The sequence below is a fragment of the Eurypyga helias genome, unplaced genomic scaffold, assembly GCF_000690775.1.
Source record: "Eurypyga helias isolate BGI_N326 unplaced genomic scaffold, ASM69077v1 scaffold41652, whole genome shotgun sequence".
Classification (NCBI taxonomy): domain Eukaryota; kingdom Metazoa; phylum Chordata; class Aves; order Eurypygiformes; family Eurypygidae; genus Eurypyga; species Eurypyga helias.
The window spans coordinates 1-9,572 of record NW_010238633.1 but is presented as its reverse complement, the minus strand read 5'-3'; the positions used below and the strand labels follow the sequence as shown (position 1 = coordinate 9,572).

Here is a 9,572-nt window from a genome sequence, read left to right as displayed (position 1 = left end):
ACATGGGGCTTCAGCAGCGGGCTGCGCTGCCGCAGCACTCGGGCTGAGAGCTCCTTCTGACCTGGCTTCCTCCTGGGCTCTTGCAGGTCACAGTATTTCACCTTGCACAGAAATGAACTTCACGGACATTCTCTGGTGTTCAGACATCAGCCTGAACTGGACTTTTCTGCTTTACTTTCAGGGTGACCAAAAATGGGCCGGATTCTGTATTTGGTACTTTTGTATATTAAAAAGAGTCTGAATATCCAGAAGCATTTCACTAACAGTAAGTAAAGTTCACAACATCTAGTTGCACAGGCAGGTGATCCAAACGCTGCTTTCAGAAGGCATTTTGGTGAGCCGACCCTCCTGGCTGTCACCAAAGCCCCGGGGAACAGCAAGACCCCATGAGCTGTGACAATCAACAAAACCCCCAGGGTTTGGGGCTGCCCTCACAACCTGGGGGCAGAGGGTTCCCATCTCTTCAGCTCATTTCACTCTCAGACAACCTGTGCTCAAACAGGGTATCTGACCATTCGGGAAACCTGCACAAACAGCTCCTGATCTGAACGAGTTCTGCTAGGACTCAACCTCCCAGCAAGTGGCAGCTATGACAGCCTGTCATGGGAAGAGACAATTCCCTCGCACCCCAGATAAAGATGCCTTTTGCGACAACAGTAAAAGCTTTTGCACGAGTGACAAATGAGAACAGAGACAGGCACACTGCAGAGGGAGAGGAACTTACAGTGTTCATGGCACCTAGCAAGAAGCTCCAGGTCATCTGCGTGGTAGTAATCATACCCTGACGTTCCCAGAACCTCAAAGGGTAAATATCCTATAATAGGCGGAGCCCTAGGAGGGAAGCAAAGGGCAGGGAGTGAACAAAAAACCTGACACTTTGACATCCTGGCAGATACAAAGCGATACTAGTGACCAAAACCATCTCGTACGTTCGCTTGGCAGGGAAATCAGGAGTGGATTTTACAGCGATGTGTTTTCCTATAGAAGCGAAAAAAAAAAACCCTGAAACACTGAAGGAGAGGTAAAAATTGAGAAAATGAAAAGGTGTGTGTTTACTGTTTCACAGCCTATTCATTATGTGGGTGTAGAGAAAGGCATGTACGTACGCAAGTGACTCAATTCATTAAGCATGCTTGTGAGACACACAGCTTGAGAAATGCTATGGCTGTTCTTGCGCATAACAACTTGGAGCTCGAGTAAAATTATCCAGTAGGTTGGATGTAAATGTCATCTGCGTAGTAACTGTAGAAGAAAAGGTAAGTGGGAAGCTGCAATGCGTGTCAGGACCAGCTTGGGTATAAGAAAACGTAATTGTTCCCATGGAAAATCTTGGAAAAATGTTTCTACGATGGTAGTAAAGCTAAGAATAGGCATGGGGCTGATTTTAAGGATGATTTCAATGGCAGGTAGAGAAGGAATTGAGGAAATATTTAGATGGGCACATTGCATTGACTTACCTGACTATTCTGCTACCAATGCTAGATTTTTCCATTTTCTAAGCAAAATATGAATCCTTTTTTTAAGCAGGTGTCCTAACAACATTAAACCTGTGCACAGCCTTCACTGCAGCCTGCCAGAGGAGAAAACCACTATTTTTGCCTGTACTCCCTATATCAGCATGCAACCTTCTGTCCCTCAGCACTCCAGTTCGCTCCTGCTTGCACCAATTCAAGCACTTCACGTACTTGGTGAGGTAGGACTTGTGCTAATTTGGCTCCACCTATTTTTTTTGGCTGCTGGATGAACTGTTAGCATGAGGCTCACCTGCCACGTTCAGCATGTTTCTCAGGAATAAGGCGGCGGTGTGTTAGTGAAACGGGTAACGTTTCAAAACCAGGGCAGTCTGAAGGTGTCGTTGCCTATCGAACGTGCCTCTCCTGCTCCCTTTCTCTTGGCGTGTGGAGTGACCCGCTTAAGGAAGGTAAAAGCCACAAAGTGGCTAAGAGTATAAGCAAAAACTTATTTAAGTGTAAGTACGTTTGGGGTTGGATGGATCAGTCCTGAGTCTTCTGGATATTAACGTGGGAAGTTCTGTCCTGGATGAGTGACCCAGCTCCACATCTGTACTCTGAGAGAAATGGGGGGCATAGATTATTCAGCTAAGGAGAACCCAGACAAGTCTATAGCCTCTCTCTTCCCCACAACCACGAGCAGTTGGGCACCAAATCGGAAAGAGGGGCAAAGGAAGGACAGCCAGGGATCTGCTGAAGAGCAGCCCCAGGAGGATCAAGGTCTCAGCGGGAGCCTCTGAGGCTTGGCTGGAAGGGCTTGGCTGGAAGAGCCGGTCCTCCACGCTCTCTGATGGCAAATCTCTTGAAACAGAGTGCGCTCAGTACGCAGTGGTCTCCGCCACAATGCAGCCTTATTTCTCCAAGTAACTTTGCACAGAGCACTGTGTTCCTTTTCCTCATGTGACCCAGATTTCTGTTAATGATGATAATACGTGTATTTATTAAAGCGTCCTTCCTTGCTGTCTCTTTGGCAGAACACGCCAGTGTCTCTCCTATCTTTAACGGCATGCTTATATTCAAGACAATAATGCCGTTCAGATGCACATCAGATAAACATTTAAGCTGATCAGGAATGTATTTTGCTTTCCTGACTTTCACCAGGATTCTTTAGATGAGAAAGCAACTGCAAAATACTCATCTGTCATTTGACAAGTTGCTGCCTTGCTTGTGGAACGGTTTAAAAGTGCCTTGTTAGCTCAAGTTCCAGCCATGAGGTCCGCAGCTCGCTGTGCAAATGGAAATGCACAGCCTTCCGAGAGCCTTTTGGGTGCAGTCTTTTAATAAATGAAGGGAAAATAAGGTGAGGAAGGGAAAATAAGGACTACAGTGCACAAGAGAAATAGATCATTATCAATGTTGACAGGTTTTCTTCCTCTACACGTGTTTACATGTAGACCCAGATTATGGATTTTTCCTAGTTTTCTGATGTTTATCCAGATCTATGAAGTGCTTTCTGCATTATCTATCTGTACTGTGATTTATGTTGATGTCATGACAGCAAAGGTCCCGATTCCAGCTCATGCCCTCCCTAAGGGCACACCCCAGCCTCAGGTGGGGTGACGATGCAGATAAGGAAGGAACAGCAAAATACCCAACAACATTTCACAGCGTCCCGTGGACCGGACTGGAGAGAGGTTTGAATTGGTGATTAAATGAGACAACCCACATCATTCCCTGCTCGGTCTTGGATCTGGGCTCACCGCTCACATCCCAGGCTGTCACAAGCTCTGCCTCAGCATCTGCATCAGCTTAATTTGCTCTGAGTAACACTGGTTTCCTCACTGGGGACATCAGTGGGACCAAAGTGGCTGCAAGCACTCGGTGCAGAGATTCCTCTCTGAGTCATAACCCAGATTCATCAAAAGAGTCTTTGATAGGTTTCAAAGCAGCTCCTGCTCACCTTGTTCACTGCCAGGACACTGGAAAACCAGCTCACTTTGTCAGACGGTGAAATAAGGGGCTTAGGGGTCTTTTGTGAATCTTAATATTGATCACCTGATTCTGAAAATGTGCATTATTGGACAGGCCAATTAAAGCCTAACAAAGTCACTCCAGCAAGATCCTGACAACATGAATAATAAGCTGACTGTCCCAAACCACACAGCATTAACCGTAGGGCTGCCGGAGGGTCAGTTCCTCCAAGCTTCAAAGTAGGATGCATGAGGTAAACATCTTGTTTCCTATATAAATGCAAGTTATTATTCATTTAAATTTGCTCTCTCTTTTTTGTTCTAAATGTGCAGATGATATTTAGGGTTTTTTTCCTCCAAAATATTTTTTCCCCTGCAGCCTTACTTACTAGTCTTCTATTTCTAGTAATGACTACCTTTGCACAGCTTGCAAAGGGAGGGATAATGGAAAGGGTAGGATTTTGCAATGTGCTTACGCATACATGTCAAATATAGAGAAGTAAAAAAGTTAACAAAAACCTCCTGCTGCTTTTGAAGAAAATGAATCCTATATTAATCAGCTTAATAAAATGGTTGAAGTAATTTCATCCACCAAGCTGTACCCTATCTCCCTGTATGGAATCAGTCAAAAACAAATTTGCAATTAAATCATCTAATTCACTGCTTTTTCTTTTATTTTTATAAATTCTATAATTTCTGAAGTTGAAAATCAAATGTTTATTGACACAGTAAAAGATTTAGAAGGATTCCTGGAAGTTGTATCTCAAAAAACAGAGGCCCTAAATGACTGCAAGGGACAGGACCCAAACTGTTCAGGTTTAATGACTTAAAATCTTGGTGGGGATAGAATTTTTTCTAGACATAAAGCATGGAAAAGAGCAAAGAATTTAAGGATGCTTAGTAAGTAAATTCAGAGTATTATCACTTTCTCAGTTGCATTTAATTGGAGATATTCTACTTGGGCTCTCAGGCAATAGCTACGCAAAGTTTTCTGGTTTCAAACTACAGTTTGTTTATTCTTCAGTGACTAAACCAAAATCTCTTACCTGTGGTCTAAGAATAAAAACTTCCATTCCAAACTATGCCTCGATGTAAATTCTTCACATGGCTCTTCAACATTGCAGAGCTCCTGCAAAACAGAGGGCACATTCAGACATTTAATTCTATGAAATTAGAATTAAATTTATTCTATCAAGACCAAGGATGCATCTTCTTGGTATAACAAACCCTAGCAACATACATGCTTTTAAAGCACTTACTTTTCTCTAAGAAATGTATAAGCCTTGTTTTGTAGATCCACAAACTGATGAAAAGTGGCTGAATAATTTACCCTGGGCTGAATTTCAGAGCCAGGATAAATAGTCCAGGCCCTCATTTGCAGCCTGTAGGCAAAATTCCCCAGCTTTTTGTAAACATCAGTGTCTGAAGATGGATGACACCACCAGGTCCAACCTCAAACCGAGCTGGTTAATGCTCTCTTGAGCCAGAAGCACCTACGGTGGTTATCCCTGTCATCACTGCACTGTGCCACAGGACACAGCAGGAAAGCGTCCAACAAACACAGTGTTCACAGTGTTTCAAGATGCAGGTGGCATCAAAAGAGCAGGGGGATGTATTTCTTTAAAGGCTGCAACTTTTCAAGCAGTTTAGCTGGTCACCTGGTATGGATGCTTCCATCAGATGGCTGCTTCTCCTCAAAAGCAACTCCTGCTTTGGATCTCGTCATTCCAAAATACCTACTCATGTCATCTCCCACTCCCAAACACAGAGGTGTCCTCTCTCATTTACCAACCCTCTGCATGCTCGGTTGGTGCTGCTGAACACCCCCTTGGAGCGGCTGCTGCAACGCGGCTCCCCTCGCGACAGCCGAGCGCACAGGTCGTGGTGCCAGCAGCCGCCCCGCCGCTCAGCACCGGCCCATCCCCGCACAACTGGGAAGGCGCAGCCCCAGAGCTCTCACCTTTAAGAACTGTGGTGTGACAAGACGAACAGTTGCTACGAGGCAAATCTGCTCCTCCGTGGCTGACCTGAAAGCTCGTGCAATAGCTGACTCAAAGCCATTACAGGAGGGTGTAGGCACTAGACACAACCAAACAATTTATTTAAGAAGAGGAAGGAGAGCTTTCTTTTCATGTTAAGACAGGTACAATGACTGATGAAACCCAAGCAACAAACTCCTCCTACCCACAAGGCGATGCCACACTGATACATGCTGATGTTGGTTAAAGCATGACCCTTTAGGCTCCGAGTTACGGAGCTGTAACCACCTACCCCTGGCTTGCAGGGAAGCTTCATGAGACAGCTCTGAGCCGCTCACTGTGCACCTACAGTCTCCTTGTCAGCCTTTCTCCGGCTCAACATTTGCAAGATTGAAGATTTTACAGGTTTATCGAACTACTTCATCTTTAAAAAGTGTAGTTTGATTGCCACAAGTGAAACCGAGTATCATATTTATCTGGTTATTTGAACCAGTGGGCTGCTTGACAATTGGCAGTGGGTCAAAGTGAGGTGGGATCAGTCTGGTATCACTTCTTACAGCACAGCAGAGGAGTGCACTCTTCTGACCAACAGCTTCCCCACGGCTTTCATAGGAAAAGTATCTCCAATATACCCACAGCTCATTCCACCCCTGCCAATCACATGGCATTTTCAGCTGAAACAAGGCCTTTAGGAGGCTGTAGATCAACACACAATTGAAAGGAGGGAGGTAGAGAGGTAAAGGTAGGCTGGAGCTGTAACTTACCATGAGTAAAATATTTAAAATCCACTACAAATTTCACATATTCATACATCAGGGGTTCATTTGGATCTAAGCTGCCTCTTGCTAAATGGCAGCAAAACTCTATTTGTTTTTCCGCTGAAATGAGAGGAAGAGAGGGAGATGTACACAACGTTACTAGGAGTCTGCACTTCAGCACACGTGTATATCGAATCTATCGAGGTGTTTATACCAACCCTGCTGCTGTGGTACCTGAGCATACCCTGCTGCGGTGCTGTTGATCACCCAAAAGGGAATATACAACTACTAGCTGCAATGATCAGCTGGTTCTGTTTAAGTAATTGTATCCTCACCCTTTTCTCCCACGGCTTTACAGCCATGCCACTATGCTGGGCGCGGAGCCCTGCCAATATCAGTCAGTGGTGTTTTCCCCGACTTTGCGCATGCAAGATGGCATGCAAAGCAGTTCAGTGACACTGCGGTACTCTGCTCTGGCACTGCTCAGCAGGACACAGATCCAAAGGGCACTGAAGTCACCCATAGTCTTTCCATTAGCGGTGGAGGGCACCGTGCCAAGCTCTCATTCGGTTTTCTGCCCGAGGTCTGATCTCCATGGATTAGACCATGCTGTCTTCAGCCGGAGGGAAACCAACCCCAGGGCAGAGTATCAGCACGAGGGCTGCCCAGTTCCCACGGAGGCTTACGGGGCAGCAGCGAGGGGAGGCTGGCATTGCCTGGCCACAGAGAACCCACCCGGAAAGGGGGGTCCCAACATGGGCTTGGTGAAAGGTGGATGTTAGGAAGATGCTGCTGCCCACTCTGGTGCTGGGGATGTTTTCTGGGAGAAAGGGACATTTTAGGGGTGGGACAGCAGCCAGCAACAGAGATTCAGATGGACTGTTTAGATAGGAAGGCTGTTGCTTGAATTACTGGTAGGGTTTTTCAGGTGTTCTGAGACATGCAAGCTTCCTAAGGAACAAAGACTCTGCCAAAACCCTTTGGGGGTTTCTCCTACCCCTTTCCTTCCCCCAAGCCCCTCACTGCTTTCACAGGCTCAGTCCAGCATTCCGCCCTGGGAAAAATATCTAATGAGGGCAGCTTCCCTGTCCCATGATGCAAAGCAGATGGTAAAACAAAGAATGTCCAAATCAAAGACCAAGTATTGGGAGCATGTAGAAACATTAGAGATGAGCCGCATTAAAACCCAGAAATATTAATTGCGGCAAAACAAAGTGGCAGGCAGGAGAATTAAATAGTTGGAGAACCCTGTGTAGGCTCTCCCGGGAGCTGTTTGCCTTCGGCAAATTTTCCGGACCGACAGACGAAGAGCAGAGCTTACCGTTTAGAAAATCAGCTGCAACAGGATCTGTCATGAGCACACGTGGAGAAAGGAGCTTGTACACCTCGCTCTGCTCCCGCTCAGGCAGAAAGTTTAATATATTTTGGTCCACCAAATCTGACTGATACAAAAGAATGCTTTGTCATGTTCAGCAGTACAGCCTGACACAACCACATGCCTCTTCATCCCACAGCGGAGCTGCCGGTCTAGTGCGGATGCTTAATATAAGGAAGCCCAGTCAATCTGCAGGTGGATCTAGAGCAGAATATAAGCCTGAGGATATTTTACCCTGGGGTTGGGATCTATTAGTGAAAGGTTGAACAGGTACCAGAGGTTGCCCTTCAGTTCACAGAATCATAGAATCATAGAATTGTTTGGGTTGGAAAGGACCTTAAAGACCATCCAGTTCCAACCCCCCTGCCATGGGCAGGGACACCTTCCACTAGACCAGGTTGCTCAGAGCCACATCCAGCCTGGCCTTGAAGACATCCAGGGATGGGGCATCCACAACATCTCTGGGCAAGTTCAGCCAGATGCAAGCTGGAGAAGAAACTCTATACCAAAGGAATGCAACAGGATGCGACATTTCGTATCAACACGAAAATTTGAAACATTTCCCTTTGGAAGCATGAGACAGAAGTGGGAGAGCTCCTCCTCACATCCTCCATTAGCCTTCTAGGCTGAACATTTGGAAAATCAGCTTGACCTGCTGATTTCACTGAAGTGTTTCAGTGCCGATAAACCCACGCATCCTGTCTAAAGGGGTTCTACCAAAATGTCAGCATGTATTTGTGAGCACACCAGGACACTCAGCCAGGTTAACTGTGCTCAAATTTGCCCTCACACAGCGTCACTGGTGCCTCATGCTGGGAACCAGGGAAAAATAAAAAATGCTTTTGAGGGGCCAGCAGAAACTTCTGTACCCAACGCTAACTGATACCTAGAAATTCTCCCAGGAAACTCTGAGTCCACATATTTGTTAGTAAAGACCATAGGCTCAAAGTAGAAAAAACCTGACATTAGAAGAGCGTACATTCAGCCATGAAATCATTGTTAAACAATCTGAGAAAAGCTTCAGCATGCACGGATTTCACAAGCATGAAATTTTCCATCTACCTGGTGGGATAAGCTCCACCCAGACCCTCCTTCAGACATGCTGCCAAGTGCTGCACTACGAGTACAGTGATTTTAGAGAGCTTATTTTTTAGCTAACTCACAGACCCTGACAGAGAATTTATTATTCACAGGAGTCTGAGAAACATCCTACAAGTTTGTTGGTTTATCCCCCATCCAGCCAGTTGCCTCTTGGGCTGGACAATACCAAACCCCAGCCCTGCAGTGATGGGCCTGCATTAAGGCAGGGGAATGATTCTTTAAGGTATCGTGTTGTCAGAACTTACCGGTAAGTGTCCAAGCAGAGATGAGACACTATCAGATACATAAATAATAATCCCATCAGTGGTAAGAGCAATGAGAAAGCCATCTAGTGCCTAATGATAACAGAAAAAAATAAAAAGAATTATGCAAGGAAAAAACCTAAAATAACAACAGGCTAATTTATTCTTTGGTGATGCTTCTAACACCCTAAAACTAACATAAATCAATTATGGAAATGATAGTTCAATGTGGAAAAATAAAAATTACACATGTTAATTCAACATTCTTGTTACATTCTTATTTGCTCATTAATAATAAATTGACTCGTAGTTTTCAGCCAGTGAGTACTTATTTAACATGAGGCAAGACAGTGGTGGCTAAAATTTCTACACCCACACAATCCTGGTGACTTCAGTCACTTTGTTATGTGTTCTGAATTACACAAGAGTTAACCAATTCCGTGCGTAAGGAGATGTTAGATATCATCCTGGCAAACCCAGCATTGAGGATAGACGGATGGATGGATAAGCAGAGACAGAAAAATTATACAATGCCATATTTTTAGCAATTTATGGACTATATGGACAAGATCTAAAGCCTTGTTTATTTTGCTTAAAGCACTCATTTGTTAGGCTAGTGACACAAGAATTTTAAAGTCTGTTTTGTTTCCCCTTTCTTATTCACAATGGTTGCTATCCCGGAGCCAAAGTTCTCTG

At 45.1% G+C, this 9,572-nt stretch overlaps 1 protein-coding gene across 1 annotated transcript in view; it reads right to left on the bottom strand.

Moving 5' to 3' along the window:
* LOC104506824 (neuronal PAS domain-containing protein 2-like) overlaps positions 1-8,969 on the bottom strand; it is a gene marked incomplete at both ends in the record, with an annotated part of 19,194 nt that extends 10,225 nt beyond the window's left edge. The window contains 6 exons of the mRNA XM_010147903.1: positions 725-831; positions 4,468-4,550; positions 5,382-5,500; positions 6,165-6,278; positions 7,480-7,600; positions 8,880-8,969. Of these exons, the coding sequence (XP_010146205.1) occupies positions 725-831; positions 4,468-4,550; positions 5,382-5,500; positions 6,165-6,278; positions 7,480-7,600; positions 8,880-8,969 (634 nt within the window). The remainder of the gene's footprint in view (positions 1-724; positions 832-4,467; positions 4,551-5,381; positions 5,501-6,164; positions 6,279-7,479; positions 7,601-8,879) is intronic.
* Positions 8,970-9,572: the final 603 nt, after the last annotated feature.